General features: G+C 37.9%; 1 protein-coding gene across 1 annotated transcript in view; it reads left to right on the top strand.

Moving 5' to 3' along the window:
- Nucleotides 1-16,664, top strand: part of CDK5RAP2 (CDK5 regulatory subunit associated protein 2) — an 84,748-nt gene that overhangs the window by 34,117 nt on the left and 33,967 nt on the right. Inside the window, exons 16-22 of the mRNA XM_082492770.1 lie at nucleotides 2,039-2,169; nucleotides 3,758-3,873; nucleotides 5,347-5,475; nucleotides 10,170-10,265; nucleotides 11,254-11,301; nucleotides 11,916-12,103; nucleotides 14,337-14,790. Coding sequence (XP_082348896.1) covers nucleotides 2,039-2,169; nucleotides 3,758-3,873; nucleotides 5,347-5,475; nucleotides 10,170-10,265; nucleotides 11,254-11,301; nucleotides 11,916-12,103; nucleotides 14,337-14,790 — 1,162 coding nt within the window. The remainder of the gene's footprint in view (nucleotides 1-2,038; nucleotides 2,170-3,757; nucleotides 3,874-5,346; nucleotides 5,476-10,169; nucleotides 10,266-11,253; nucleotides 11,302-11,915; nucleotides 12,104-14,336; nucleotides 14,791-16,664) is intronic.

Here is a 16,664-nt window from a genome sequence, read left to right as displayed (position 1 = left end):
CTCTTTTCGATACTGGAATCTTTTCCATTATGAATAGAGTCTTTTGAGACTTTTCTGTTGAACAATCACCAAATGAAGGAAGAAGCCAGTTTGTTTTAATATTTCCTGTGGAGGGTGTGACCTGCTATTGAAACACCTGCTGTGGGTAAGGCGATTGTCAACACCCTATGTAGCAATGACAACAAAGTAATATAGCTCTGATACTAGTTTTTCCTAGAATTTCTTTCAAATGAGGAAAATTATAACTGTAGTTATAATCATTAGGGTAATAGGAGTTTTCCAATTAAATTCTGTAGGATCAGGAGCAGGATCATTAATTCTGTTTTCTTGATAAGGAGTTATAGGATGCACAGAGCAGTGCATGTTATGCAGCTATTTGCAGAGGATGCGCAATGATTCAACGGTATAGCTGGAAGTTGGAGGCATATCTTCTCCTTTCTCCTCCTTGTAGTTTTGTGGGCTGAGATGTGCTGTAAATATCAATAAGGAAGACTTGAACCCCCAAAGTTCTGGGGAGCTGATAAACAAGCCCTTCTGATAAATTCAGCTTCCTCATTTGTGTAACTGCCATCAGCAGTGACACGGATTTTAGGCAAACATCTGTTCTCTTGCTGACATATCTTCTTTTAGGCGTTATTTATTTTAAGTAACCTGGATGGTTATATTTCAAAATAAACTACCGGATGTCAAGACCAAGACATTTCTTGTCTCTCCAAGCAGGGAATCAATGCTTTTTCTTATAAAACATTTAACTCATGAAAAGGAGAAAATGTGCTTACTTAGCTTCTCGTAATGTGTTGGTTTGTTTTCATTCTTAATTTTTTGCTGACCATTTAAGAGCTCTCTATTCAAAGATGCTCTTGAGTGAGGGAGAATTGGTTAAAGGAGTAGTTTCTTGTGCAGGAAACACTGACAACAGCACACTTGTCAGAAGACAGACTGAGTCTTTTCATACATGCTGTCGTATAATTAATGCGTTTCTACAATATGCTGTTATTCTCATGCAAGTGCTGTATGTTCCTGTATAGTCTCCTGTAAGATAGATATAATTTTTTTTAAAAGATTGCTGAATTCTCTGGCATTTTGTGCAGTGGACTGGAAATTCCTACAGCAGCTTAATTTATCTTAAAACACTGAAGTCCTGAGTGAAGTAAATGTGAAAATAAATAATACAATGAGTTTAGTAACACCTTGTTATTTATTTTGTATTAAATCCCATTTATTTATTTTTATTACAATTTCAGTTTTTAGTGTACTTAAGTCTTTTTATGGACTGATCGGAACTGTCAATAGTGTTGAAGGGTATGGGGAAGATCTGGCAAGGGACAGCTAGAGGTGCTGGCACCGTGAGGCACAAGGGGCAGTGACTGATGCTAAAGTCAGGGCTTCAGTGGCCACCTTGGAAGAAAGCTGCTTAAAGAATTAATTCACGTTGACAAATTATCATTTGTAAGTTTTGGCGTTTGCACCCCATTGAGATAATTGAGACAATTTAGACCTTAAAAGGTCTTTTTACAGACTGTTGAATAAATGAAGAAATAAAACGGTTATTTGTGTCTGGGTCATATTTTCAATGAAACATGATTTTTATTTTTTTTTTCCTTAAGTGAAGCATGTAGTATAGTTCTGTAGCAAGAGAACAAAGTTTCCATGGTCACCGTATAATAGAATACACAAGAGCCATCAGTATTATGTGATAGTGATATTTTTCTGGCGTACTTTTCAGAAGTTAGTAATTTTCATTTTCCTTAACAGAAATTACACAGAAGTTGGCTGGTAGAATATATCTGTCATGTTTCAACTGACTTAGAAGCAGCACAGCTCAAAACAGCAAGAAAAGGCCATACGTTTAGTCTCGTATTTCTATGTGGAATTCATTTGTTCTTATGCACCAAAATGATGTAACTGTGTGATGAAAAACAGCAATGGCTACTGTGAAGTGGGCTCTTTGTGGAAGTCCGGATGTATAAAAGATGCTGAGGTGCACAACAAAATGTTTTGAATTGAATCTTGAAGATTTTTTTTCCCTTTTTTTTAGTATAAATAGCTTGCAAATGGAACTAAACAACATTTTCATGTTGCGAAAACAACTAGAAGAAGACGTTTTAGCAAATCGTAATCTACAGAAGGTCTTAGAAGATCAAATTAAGGGTATTAAAACCCGACAAGGTCTGTATACATGTGCAGCCCATCCCTTTTCTTTATATTCTTGCCCAAAATAAAACTGGTTTTATTACAGTGAGTTTGCTGTGATGGAGAAGAAATGGTTTAGAGTAGAAAAAGGTGTGAAAAGACTTCTTTTCAGCTTTCTATACTGAGAATTATTTGGGGGATTTGTAACAGAATGTCTTTGAGCAATCAGGGCCTATACAGAGGGACAGCTTTTCTCTTTCCATGCAGCAAATGTTAGTAATTCTATAGCAATTCTACTGCAGTGATCATTTCAGGCTGCCTACAATTTTGTAGCCATAGAATTTAGTGTTTTCTGCAGAAGTCGGAGATTCCTGGCTTTGAATAAATCTGTGGCCATGGGATCACTTGCTGACCGTGGAATGTAATTATTTCACAATATTTTGGTAAAGAGGTTGTGTCTCAGGAAATGGCTAGACTCTTCCTAACAGAAGAAGTATTTCCAGAGAGAGAAAAAATAGCCAGAGGTTTTGTTATTTTGTAATTCAGAAACAGTAGAGCTTTTAAATATAACTTGTCTTTTAGCTTTTTTATTGTACTTCTTTGGAGGTGTTTTTAGTATATACTTAGATATTCATCTAAGTGGACATCGTTAAATATAGTTTACTGCATATGTACAGACGTATCTGTTTTATTCCATAAGGGAAATATAAATAACAATAAAGCCTGTTCACTTACCCCTTTCAGCTTAGATTTTCAATTTTAGCATCACTCCCTTGACAGCTATGATAAGTGACAAAAGTTAAGCTGCTGCTGTTTCAAAGCTTCCAACCTCAAAAGCACAGGCATGATGAACAAGGAGGGTGGGCCACAGGGTCTTGTGGATACTCCTGGGTTCTGAAGAGCAGCAGTGTTGCGGGCAAGGCTGCCAGGAATGAAGGCCCTGAACATCAGTAATCCTTCATGAAGCTTTGGGTCCTCGCAGCAGCCGTGGGATCAGCGGCAGAGCGGGGAGTAGCATTTGGGTGTCTCTTCTTTGTCCTAATTTACACATGCTTTCTCCCTATCTAATGAGATATATTTATAGAATTAAGTGTCATCTATATTGTAAATGAACAGGTGTTTATTGAAACGTAAAAAATAATTCCTGCAGTTACAGAGGAAATGAATAAGTAGCTATTTTCAATTCAATTAATGCAATCTTTTGACCCAAAAGCAAAATAAATTCAGTAACTTTGTCTAACCCGGCATTTTGCCTTGAGACATTGAGTTCATGTTCATAAAAGTATAGTCAAAATGGAATAACTATTCATGCCTTACTTATCCTTCCTAAAAATTATTTTTAATTGTAATGCTAAATATGCAAATCACCACTCATGCTGATAACCGCAGAAAATACAGCCACCGAAAATACAGCATGTCTAGGTGTCAGAAGCACAAAGAAATATGAGGACAAAATTTGTTCAATTAAACAGAAAGCTTATTTTGGGGAAGGAAACATTTTAACTGGCCTCCCACAGCCTTGCTAGTAGGTTCTTATTCAAAAAGTCCTGTCTTTGCACTTTCTGCTGTGTTTTCCTGCAAATAGAGTTTCTGAAATAATTCCTGTCCTTGGTTATTTTGACAGATGAAACACTGTCTTTCTGTGGAGATCAAACATCTTATATGAGTATCTGTTTAGGAGAGCAAGATCATTTAAGCCTACAAATAGACCATCTGTCTCTTGAAGAACTTAAGAAAAAGGTATTGATTTGTTTTATTATTTACTGTTTCTAATGGCTTAATTCTGCTTCGTTTATAGTTTGTGCATCTCACAGAAAGAAGCATTTTCATTATTTAGGTACAATTGGGTAGTTCTGAAAGGATTTGAAGTTCTCTGTGGTTTGTGATCCACCTTTTATGAACTGTTTAGTCTTTGTTACACCATGTGAGCTTCAGAGTCAGCTCAAAGGTTTTATGATAGACTCCTGGATTCAAATTTCAGACTCAATACTGTATTTTAGTCACCATGAAGTATACCAGCTCCAAAGAAAAGTTTCTGCATTAAGTATCCTGCAACGCGTATGTACCTTTATTAATCACAAGGGTGGCAGCGGTGTCTATACTTCTGTATAGCACACTCCATCCCAGGATTTGCAAATCTTTTGGTAAATATGGCATGTTATAAAATAACCCTGATAAGTTAATGTTGTCTCCATTCTACATAAGGAGAACTGACATTCACAGAAATTAAATGTGCAGACCATTGTCACGCAATAAATCAGTATCAGGGTTCAGAAACTTGTTCTTCTGACTCCTCATCCTGTGCAGTGACCTCTGATCCATGCACCAGTTTATGATAAGGAATTATTTTTAATATAGTTGTTTGGGAGTGAACATAAGCAAAATTTCATATTTCTTGTGACCAGCTGAATTGTAGGCAGGTGTTCAAAATCTGGAGGTGGGTAATCTGAAGGAAAGAAGTTTGCCTTACACTGAACAGGTGTCAATAAAAAAAGCCCCAGATTGTGTCCCAGTCCCATTCTGGGGTTATACCACTTTTATCTCTGAACATATTCCCTTCAGTAGGTTCAGGGATGCTCATTAGCAAAAGACATTTATAAACCATTTCTTACTTGTAAAAGGCTTTGTATGCCTGAAAATTGATCTGTTTTATCCAATATGTTACTTGGGCTAATAAAAAGATTTCACTTTCTTCTGCAAACATTGCCTTCTTGATATACTACGTGAGTCTGTGACAGTCATATCTGTTCAAGAGCTTTGAACGTGATTGTCCACTCAGATTTTGTATCTGTGAAACTAGCAGGAATGACTGTGGCTTATAAAGGGTGTTTGAGATAGTAGCATTCAGAAAAAAACACTTGTTTTTCTATTTCTCTGTAATGCTGGTTTCCCTTGCACTAAAACGTTTCTTCTCAAATCAGCCTATTGGTTTGAGGTGACCTCAGGTTTCTTCTTGCTACTGAGTTGTGAAACTTGATACCTCAACTTAATAACACTGCTGGAAACTACAGTCTTACAAGTTAAGATTTCTTGAACACTAACTCACAAATACATACGTGTTTTCATAGGTAGGGAGATTGCCTCATGAAGATATGGAAGCCTCAGCTTTCCAACTCTGCCGTTTAGATTTAGCTGGAGATTTGTATATCGTCATTTGTTTTCATACTAGTGTGGTTGTTACCAGTTTTGCTTGTTCTTCCTTTGGTTGTTTAGGTTGCTGATCTTCTCTTGATGGTTAAGGATCTGCAGTTAATTAATCAAGAACTTAAGAAAAAACAGCGTGGACTTTGTACAACGGATTCTCAAGGGAAAGAAGCACTAAAAATATTAAACCACAGTGAGGTAGGTTTTCTGTGTTAAAGTAGTGAATCTGACTCTCACATCTAATCTACCTTGTGGAATCACTTACATCAGTGCAGAATGAGTGTAAAACCCTTGGGGCTTAGGTTGCTAATTCCTTATAATAACTTTTTAAATTAATGATGTAAACACCTTTAAGATGTTAGCACAACAGAGAATCAGCTCAATGCAAGTGTTCAGTGATGCGTCAAGTTGATTTTAAGGAAACAACTTACACATTAAAATATTAATTGGGTCTGATATATTTGTTTTGCAAATTGCAAGGGGAGGAAATAGTTAATTTCACAAAGAAAGCAGTATCTTCTATAACATTTCAGCTATTACTGAATGTCTGCTTGTCTACTGTTCAAGAGTCATTCTCATGCTGTGTCTAATTCTGTAAGAGCTTAGTTCATATCTCCTCTGCATCTACAAAACAACTAGGGTTCACTGTTTCCAAACAAGAAAGAACAGTACTTTGGGTCACTTAAACGTGTGGCTGTTTCTTCATGTAGAAAGTAGAAGCATATGAAGAAGTGGCCAACATTGTGGTAGATGGCAGAGCGCTGCAAGGAAGAAATCATTGCTGGTTGTTTCATTCTTTTGCGCAAAGGCAAGACTGCTTTTAGCTGTGGGGAAGAAGAGGTCTTGGCAAAATACTTCCACTGAGAAGAATTTTGGGTGCTGGGTCCCTACGTGTCTTACTGTGTGTGAATGATGAAGGATGTTCAGGAGGCTCTGGTAGATTCTAGCGGACCTTCTATGTTGTTATGAAGTATTACTTGAAATGTAGCTGGTAGTACTTTTCTTCATGTTCTGTTATGGGTTTTGCTTTCAGTTACATTGTTCTTTTGAACCACATATTGAATATGAAGGTAAAGAAATTAAAAGGAGTAATAATGGTGCTAGTACTTCGTGTTTTGAGTTTGTGAATTAAACTCAAAAGAACAAAAAGTTAGGAATAGTTTGAATCAGTTGTGTGTAGGGATTGCCTAATTCTAGAGCTGGGACTGTGGTATTTATGATTTCTCTGCAGGATAGTTTATTCTGCAGGGCTCTGGAAAAAGGGTTATGTCTTTTACCATACATGCTGCAGATGCACTGGGGGCAATCATCAGAAGTCATGAAATACTCTTGCTTTTCAGTTTTAAGGCATACTCATGTTACCTTTAATTGAAATACATTTTAAATTATAGATCGACCTTTAGGGGTGCCATGGATTTTATTAAAATAATGAATTCACATGTTCCTGTATTAGGTTTGCATGAAAAGTTCGTGGGCAATCTGTTTCAGAGTGCATGCATCTTAATAGATTAATATTTCTAGCAATTTGCCTCGTCATCCTGCAGAGGGTGCTGCACCCCCACTGATGCTATAGTTAATACCAAAGGAATTCATGCCCTCTGCTAAGATTATCATGACAAGATACTGTGCGCTCCTGCATTTGTCTCGGCATGAAAAGAACATATAGGGCTTAGCATATACTTAAGAAGTTGTCTATGTGAAATTAGTCGTAGAATGGCAAAGAGTGAAGCTTGTAAAATATAAATAAACCTCAACATTCTGGTAAAGGAAATAGGAAAGTAAAATATGGCATTTTAACCTATGCCAGAGTGATAACGGCACTATGGAGCTCAAAAGTGAAAGGATCTGGAATTAAAAGTTTTTAGTTTAAAAGGTGCCATTTTATCAGTCTTGACAAGAAATGGCAACCTGGATTTTGGGTTATGGATTGTGACAACTGCATGTTTTGCATATTAATAACTATTGTCAAAACCCCTAAGTTCTATTTTTTTGTGTGTATTTTGGGCTAGAATTTGTTGGCAGGTAGTGCTGAGATGACACTAACATATGTGCTATAAGAGGAATTTGGACAGTCACAGGAAGATGTATCCTTCTCAGGTTCTTAAAATGAACCCATCTTTCTTTCCTTCACAAAGCCAGAGCACAAATGAGATGAATCTGGATGTTGGTGCCTCTGCAGGGCATCTCCCAAAGGTCTGACAGCCCCTAGTACTCTTTCTTGGCTTCATGTTCGGAAGGGAGGGAGAAGGAGGAGAGGAAAAGGTTGTTTTTGTACTGTCCTCTGAACATCTGCTTTCTCTGAGAGAAGCAGCCTTGGTGATTTCAGCCTTCAGGGCTCCAGGGATCTTTGCAAACCAAGCATATCAGTGGTTCATTTAGGAAAACATTCTCAAGGTTTTCAGTCTCTAAGGAAATAATTTAAACAGGCAGCTTATTCTTGGTAGACTTCTCTTCTGGCCTTAAGACACTTATTTTCTTTTAATATTTTGTTGAACGTTAGGTTGTATTCCTCGGAGAACAGAAAGTTTCTTTTCAGCCTCTCAGACACAGGACCATAGGACCAGGCTCAAACTGCAGTCATTTCTTGTAATAGTGTGCCGTAACCTGTTGGTTTTATGTTATAGTTGCATTCTAAGAATCATCACTTATTTAACCAAATACTGGCCTGGGAAAAGCACGTACTAAAAAATGTTGAGTCATAAAAGGGAGTTGCATTGGGTGGATAAGTTGCATGTGCATATAAGTTTATTTTTAATACAAAAATCCAGGGTTTGTCCTGAATCTACACATGTGAGATTAAATCTTAACAGTTTTTTTTGTAATAGCTAACATCATCGGACTTTTGGCATCGTGTGATTAAAACGAAAAGATCTTGTTACCATGCATGCCCTTGCTATATACCACAATCCTATCTGTGTCCTCCTGCAGTTTTCAGATTGCCTTTACTTTGCATTGTCTTAGAAAACCAAGTCTGAGTAAAAATACCAAAATAATTCAAACATGACTTGGAAGTTAGTTTTCAATGTAGATTTCTAATAGTAAAAGGCAAATATATTAATATGCTGCACCACCGGTTCTGCTTTTAAAATTCATACTTAAAACCATTAGGGTTGCTTATACTGCTAGGGATTGGAAGATAAAAAGGCTTTTCTCATTTATTTCACACGTGTATATATATATATGGGCATACATTCTGTGCATACTTAATTAAAAAAAAATCAAAGCCCACACATACATTCAATTCCCAGTGTTCTTAGAAAGCAAAAATAACACTCCCTGCAGAACCCCGTTTGTCTGCAACTGGATTGACAAGCTGTGAGCCAAGACTTTCCAGCATGTGGTACTGGGGAAGCGGGTTTCTCTTTTCATGTCAGAAGTTTCAGCACCGCGCTGTATATCCATCGAAGCTGTAAATATCACTTCCACGACCCCTAGACACCAGTTTCTTTTCTTCGGTCTGTCATCTGAGTCTCTGTACCTGTAATCTCAGTTTTCTGTGACTATGCTCAAGATTCTGCTTTTCTTGTCTTAAGGTAATTTTTCTTTAGCCCAAGTCACACCAAAATATGGCTGTTACACACAGCAGTGACATATTATTGCCATGAGTGCTTTAAGACTAAAATTTTGATCTAATGAAAGTTTTATTCCACTGTGCTGCATCCTACCTATGCTTTAGGCATATTAGGCATAGCATCGTTGATATTTACCGTCACTCTTGCACATTTCTACTTTTTAATGAGAATCTAGCAGCAAAGATCTTAAATATCTATTTTTCTCTGTTAGACTGGGAAATGTTGCTATAAAACAAGATGATATAAGTTTCCAATCTGGTCTTGCCACAGGGGAGCAGTGGAACGTGGTAGCTGCAGATCACTCATGGTGGATCCCAAAGTGCGATGAAAGACTGTCCTTTTACTCGGGTTGTTTTGTGGCAGGCTGTGCCAGAACGTGGCTACTGAATATAATTCTTTGTAAATACGAGTTTTTCTTATGATCAGTATTAAACCAACATAGGCGAGGCTGAATTCTGTCCTCTGTAGCCAGAGGAAACTGAGTAGCGGAGGTGAGTTGCGAGATGAAAATACTGTTTGTGAGCTGTGTGTAAATGAAGCTCGTTCAGTAGTGATCTTCACTGCTGGTGGGAGAGGAGCGACGTGTGGGTCTCATCCCTTGCTTGCAGATCTGTTGCTGAGGTGTAACATCCAGCAAACCAAAGGGATTGTGGTCTTGCTGTCAGTTATGCTGATGTCAGGAACTTGGGGTCTGCTACTCAAAAAGCTGAGTCTTCCTCCTCCGCTTTGCTCAGCAAATATTAGTGATGGGAGATGGATTGGGTTCTGTGGCAAATAGGGCGAAAAAGATGATTTGGCACCATTTGCTACAAATCGGCAAATTTAGGCAAGGCAAAGCAGACTGTAACCTTCAGTGTTACAGTAAATCTTTTTAGTGTATAGCAAGCTGCTTGTGCTTTGTTTTTAAAGCGTCTACTTCTTGGCTGCTGGAGAAGAGCCTAAATTGTGTAGCAAATGAAAATAAATTCTGGAAATTGGAAAATAAAATGGGCACCATGTGAACATGACTGAAGATAGGGGTCCTTTGCCAGAAGAGGTTAAGTGATTTTTATAGTTTTTGTAAATTCTGAGGAGAAAGGGTTAAAAAAAATAAGGGAATGAATAAGATAAAGTTTCACTGTATTTAGTATGAGTCATTCCTGGGAATTACGTTAATTTTCTTTGATCTTGTTGAAGAAATCTAATTTGGTGTTTGTTACTTTGTATTACAGGCTTTTTTTATTTTTCTTTTAAGACATGTCACTGACTTATTTATGCATGTTTCATATCACAGTATTTTTTTTGGTGCTGCATTTTCACATCATTCCATACTTTGTGTAGTGTCTTGAAACAACAGAGGAGCCTGTGATGCAGACTGAAGATGGTGACAATGACAGGAAGATGCAGAATAGTCAATTTTCTGAGAGGGTCAGTCAGGTAGGACTCTGCTCTGGGTACATTCTGTTACAGTACTCTTATCTCTGCATGCCTTTAAAAATTCTTATTTTCTTAGAACACAAAGTCTCTTGCAAACAAAGCATACTTTTCTTGGTATCTGATTTTGCTTTCAACTAATTGTTTTCCTAAAGAGTTTCTGAAAGCGTTTTCCTAGATTTTTCTGCTGATAGGGTTTTGCAGCTTTCATTCTGGTCCTTTTCTCTGGTTCGAGTACTCAAAATCTTCCTTAATGGGGATGACTAAAAGTCATGTGTTTCTTTACGTACACACACACTGATCTTCAGCCTCCATTGCAGTCAGGCCTATAGTACAAATTATCATAGAATCATAGAATGGTTTAGGTTGGAAGGGACCTTAAATATTATCTAGTCCCACCCCCCTGCCCTGGGCAGGGACACCTCCCCCCAGCCCAGGTTGCTCCCAGCCCCGTCCAACCCGGCCTTGAACACCTCCAGGGATGGGGCAGCCACAGCTTCTCGGGGCACCCTGCGCCAGGGGCTCACCGCCCTCACAGGGAAACATTTCTTCCTGATAATCTAAATCTCCCCTCTTCCAGTTTGAAGCCGTTCCCCCTCATCCTATCACTACATGCCCTTGGAAAAAGTCCCTCTACAAGCTTTCTTGTAGGCGCTCTTCAGACAATGGAAGGCCGCTATAAGGTCTCCCGGGAGCCTTCTCTTCTCCAGGCTGAACAACCCCAACTCTCTCAGCCTGCCTTTATAGGAGAGGTGCTCCAGCCCTCGGATCGTCTTTGTGGCCTCCTCTGGACCTGCTCCAACAGGTCCATGTCCTTATGCTGAGGACTCCAAAGCTGGATACGGTACTCCACTTCTGGTTTAAACATTGTAACATGCTAAAATATGGCACAAAACGGGCATTTTTGTTATTAATGTTGAAGAATAATGATTTTCTGTGTTTTTTTTTTTTTTTTTTAAATTTGCAATTTCTGTGTTTCTCTGTTTACTAGGTATGCCTTCAAGTATCTTTGGATTTTCCTTCTGAGGTGGATAAACAGGTAAGTGATATATTGTAAAGGTGCTCTTGACTCTTAAACATCTTAGTGTCTTGCTGTTGATGTCTACTGATGGAAATTGTATCCGAATCCGGTATAAATTCTAAGGTAATTGATAGAGGAGACTTCCGTTGATTTTAAATGGGGGTTGAATTACTGGAGAGAACCCATGTAGAAATTTCCTAGGACACGCCTGCAGTGTTTCATAGGAAAAGCTGGCAGTTTTTAAATACTTCAAGTTGCATCCTGCCCTGGCCATCAGGGGCTTGCATCTGAAGATGCCAGGACAGAATTTGGAACTGTAAAGACAGATGTGTCAAAGCTGAACTAAAAAAGTTAGCTTCAGTCTGCAGTCCACATTCCAGAAGTTTCCTACCTCTTCATAGATAAAGACCTTCAGGGAAATCTACATACTACTTACAAAACAACTGATCACTATGAATTAATCATATGAAATAGATGTTAATTAGTTTTTCTATTAATAAATAGTAAGTGAAACGTCTGTAGATAAAGAGCATCAGGAATTACATAACCCGATTACAAAAAGATTACAGCCCTGAATTTAATAGAACATTACATACCTGTGTAATAATAAAATGTTTGCAATTTTTTAACAGATAACTCCACCGGGCTATTCAGAGAGTTTCTGCGAAGATAGGCATTATAGGAGTCCAAATAAGCCTCAGTTTGAACATGATACAACTGGCAAACACTTTGGCAGAATAGGAATGAGTGAACATGAAACAGAAGAGAACTTGCTCACAACTCTTTTAAGAGAAAATAGAACATCTGTACTGGAATCTACGTAAGTATGAGGGATATGCACTGCTTTTGACAGTATTTCTATTTGAGAAGAGAATAAGGTAATTTTGCTAAAGTGAATTTAGATAATGGCACTGTCTAATTTACCTGAGAGATTGGCAAGGCGCCTTCAGAGCCATTTTAGTCTATCATGCAATTAAGTAATTAGGAAACATACTATCAGTAGAAATCCTTATGAAAAACCCATTACAAGAAAAAAAAAACCTCCAAAGTTACTGATATATGGAGCTTTACTGTAGGGACTGATTGTTTGCAGGATGGGGTCTGGCAGTGTTAAAGGGCTCAGATGATAATAGGTGGTACTTTTTTCTCTTTTTTTTTAAAAAAAAAAAAAAAAAAAAAACCAACAAAAAAACCACCCCTAGGAGCACAGGCCTCGGAGGTGTACTGCTGTAAAAATTATATGTGTTAGGAACTGAAGGAACTGAAGATGGAGGAATTGAAGTTACAATGACTGTTTTACAGCACTAATTTTGAGTGGACATTACACTTTTTGGCCTGTGCCATTTCATCTGAGCTGCTTGGACAGAGGTTTACTCTCTGTCAGCAGTTTAGGGAGTCTGGGCCCATGTGCTGGGCCCAACCAATTAGTTGACTAATTGGTTATTCCAGTGTAACCATGTGTAGGACTCTACTGAGAGGAACCATGTTGTAAGTATATAGGTCTCTTTTCACACCAGAGAAAATGGGGCTTATACACTACTTGTGGAACTAAATCTGTAACAAATGTTTTTCAAGTGTGTGTTACACTGGTTTTATCAGTTCCCAGCTGAAATGGTCATTTCCATGAGAACTGGACAACACCAAGAAAGAAAAGGGTGTATTGAAAAAACACCCCCTGATTAGTTTTGTTTCTCCGAATTTCATGCTTACACCGCTTAATCTCCTGGTTGCAAACTGAATTAGAGCTTTGCTGGAGATCATTTTCATTTTCCTTTCCTAGTTCTCGCCACACTGTAATGACTCAGTACACTATTACGGAACTTCTTTCAGTGCTTGTCAGTGTTGTTCCTTCAGCCGCAGTGGTTTCTGGAGAGCAATGGGAATGACCTTCCATCTACGTTGTGCTCAGCAGTGCTGGTAGCAGAATATCCTGTGGAATTATATGAGTCAAATCCTGTTTTCTGTGTTCAGCATCCACTGCACTTGAGTTTACTCAAGTAATTCTATATTTTTACATTATTATTTAAAACTCTTCAACAGGCATAAATGGTCTTAGTTGTTGAGGCAGCAGTTAGTGGTAAATGAGGAGATACGACTCTCTTAGAAGATGAATAGATAACATTGTTTTATTTGTTAACTTTACTTAAAAGTCTGCTAATAAGTGATTCCAGCACCATCATCTTTACCACTCTAGTGTGTAATCTTTTCTATGTTCAAGTATAAATGACCAGATTGACTGCGGCTGAGCCTGTACTTTGCATAACTTAATTCTCACTAATGACATTAGATTCCAGAGAAAGACATAAAAAGCCTAGTTAGCTTCTACCATTTCAAATGCTAGCTCTACAAATGCAGTTGTTTTAAATGTTGGTTTATGTGTTCAGTGGTACAAACAGCTCTCTATTGGACACATGAAATCATCTGTAGAATTTGAGGGCTTGCTTATACTTTAAATGTCTCATATTAACTTCCATTTCTCTTAAAATGTTGCTTTCCAAACTGTTGTCCGTGGATCACTAGTTATCCGTGGGGCAATTTGGTGGTCTGTAGTGAGCTGTTTTTGCGGGCTTTTGGCTGCTTTCTCAGTTTCCATCTTCCATGTTACATTAGAAATACATGAAGGGATACATTTTCAGAAAAACTCAACATCTTAGTCTCCTGTGGTTTTGGCAGAATTTTATTTTTAAGGTAGTTCAGTCAGAGGGTAAACTCTTTCGAAAAGCCATTCTTATTTCTTATATTGCTATGTTATGTACGCAATTGATTTAGTTACCAGAGATCTAGTATTTGTTCATGAATGGGGAAAGGGGTAGTAGAGCATATATGGTCATACATAGAGAAAAGCATCGATGAGGTAATTTATGATACAACTCAAGTCGTGAAAAGGTTTCAAAAACTGTTCGTTAGTGAGTAATTCATTAGTGAGTAAAATGGAATCTCCTGGGAATTTCAAAGATGTCAAGACACTGCAAAAGGATTTCTTAGAAGGTATTCTTGTTTGCTTAAATAAAAATAAAAATTCATGCCTTTTCTTTCCTCCTTCCTGAGTATAGCAGACAAGAACAAATGAAGACTGTGAATGAACTGTTAGATCATCTGGGCACAACTGAGGAAGAAGATGTAGAGAAAAAGGATGAAAAAGATCTTAGGCAAATGATTATTCAACTAAGAGCTGAACTCAAACATTTCAAGCAGGTCAATAAATTCTTAAAGCAGCAAGTAGAATTGAAATCAACTTCTGATGGAAAAGAGAAGCTTTATCCGGATGCAATGCCACAGATTAATAAGGATATTGAGTTGTTGAAAGTGGAATTGAAAGATGCAGCTACACAAACAATGACTTTAGAGAGTAATGTCATGAGATTCAAACATGAAGACAAAAAAGGAGCCTCAGAAGACAAAAAAATATATTCAAGATTAAATGCAGAAAGAGAACATCAGCAAGAAAATGTGTATAAGAAGGGTGAACAGCATGAAAGACGTTTTTTTACTAGGAGAACAAATGAAGTAAGTTTATTTAAGATTCTCTTTTTGGTACTTGGGGAATAGATGTATAAAAGAGAAAAATATGTTTCATTTCTAATATTAAATCTTGCTTTTGTGTAATTTTTAAAATTAGAAAAAGAGATGTAAGCCAAATATATTGTAGATAATTGTTCTTAACGTTCAGAGCTTTTCATCACATACTTCAGTGTGCTTTAGAACATTAATTAATTGAATTTCAATCCTCACTGGGAACAGATACTAGTAAATATTACAGCTTTGGAAAAAGAGGTAGTTTATAGCAGAGTGACGTGATTCTGTACTACCTTCTGTCTCTGCATAGATGCTCATAACGTGCAGAATCAGAGTGTTCTGAACTGATGGCTTATTAAGTCTAAATGGCAAATGTGTTCTGGAAGATTGAAGACTTGCGTGATGTCTGAGAGCATGCTGGTGAAGAGCTAATGGTGGATTTCAACAAACTCGAATCTTAATTTTAGGCTTTTAATAACATCTCATCATTGTGTCTTGCTTTTAGAGAACCATGACCAGTAGTACTATACAAAACTGTGGGGGCAGGTCGTCATGTTTGTTTGGAACTTAAGTGCACAGAATCTTTTTTTTGAGTACAGGCGTAATTTGCTTGTGCCAGATAAGTTTTCGAGCCTTTTGTATGCAGGCAGTCTGTGATCCCAAACAAAGAGGTGGGAAAGCAGTGTCTACGGAAGAGTTCATGTGTATTGTTTCAGTAGCAGTTGCAGAAGCAAAGTTGAAATCTCTTTGAAGATCTTAGCTCTTGCAGAGCAGACAAAGGAGAGTATTGCTTTTGATTTTGTACACTGCTAATAGAGAATGTTGTAGCACCTTCTCCAAAGAATGGTTTTCATGACTTTAGTGATCAAGAGATTTCTGTGAGCTAGCAATTGGGAGCAACTCATTTTTGTTCTGGCTTGTTCTTGTTGGATTCATTTTTCTGAAGGAAGGGGCTTGTAAGCCAAGAGAAGTTGATAAGACTTTGTTCTGTACAGGCATAAATATTTCAGTATAGTTTGGGATTTTACGGAAAAGATTTTTGGCTTGCACAGTTGGTCCCTGGCAAACACCCTAGACAATTCATGCCAGTCTTAACAATAAGTCATGATACCCCTGAAAAATCAAAACTTAAGTAACTCACAAAAACTGTCTTGTTTCACCAAACAATTTACGTGTAGTCAAAATCTGCCACAGTACCTTCAAGTGCATTATTAGTCTTTTAAGCTTTCCTTGTTGGCAGTAATTCTTCTAAAACAAGTTATGTTTGGGGAGGAAAGAGGATAATAATGGAAATGTTCTTGGGCTATTGTTAATGTTCGTAGTCTATTAGGCGTTTGGTCAGTGGTGTTTGGCTGGTTGGCTGCTGTGACGGCCGTTCCCACATCTTTGGGATGCCGTGGCCAGGCTGAGACAGAGGAGTGCATGTGCTTCCTCATCTGTGTTGGTGCCATGCAGGGCAGCTGGCTGCAGGAACACAGGAGGAGATGAGGGCAGGTGGAAGACAGGAGAGCGAGGATGGGTAGTAGAGGGGGAAGAGTTTTGAGATCCTGGCTGGTCTCTTCATGAAGATCTGCTTGTGATGGCTTGCCTAAAAACGCTAACCATGTCTTTGAGTTGCTGGTCTGATCTCTCAGGAATGAAGGACAATCTCTCTGAAGGCAAGTAAAGGTCTGTCTGCCCTCCACAGGGAATACCTAATGTTCTCTCTGCTATCCTCTTTTTTTCAAGTTCTTGTTTTCACTGAGTTTCAGTATACTATTTTGATGTATCATTTTCCAGATTCTTCTCTAGTTTAGTCAGTTGCAAACTCAATGCAATCCCTGAGTCAGTTGCTTTAAAAGCTTTCTTGATTGGACTAGTGCAGT

Source organism: Vanellus vanellus (genome assembly GCF_965231255.1).
Source record: "Vanellus vanellus genome assembly, chromosome: 18".
NCBI lineage: Eukaryota > Metazoa > Chordata > Aves > Charadriiformes > Charadriidae > Vanellus > Vanellus vanellus.
This window is presented reverse-complemented; position numbering and strand designations above follow the sequence as displayed.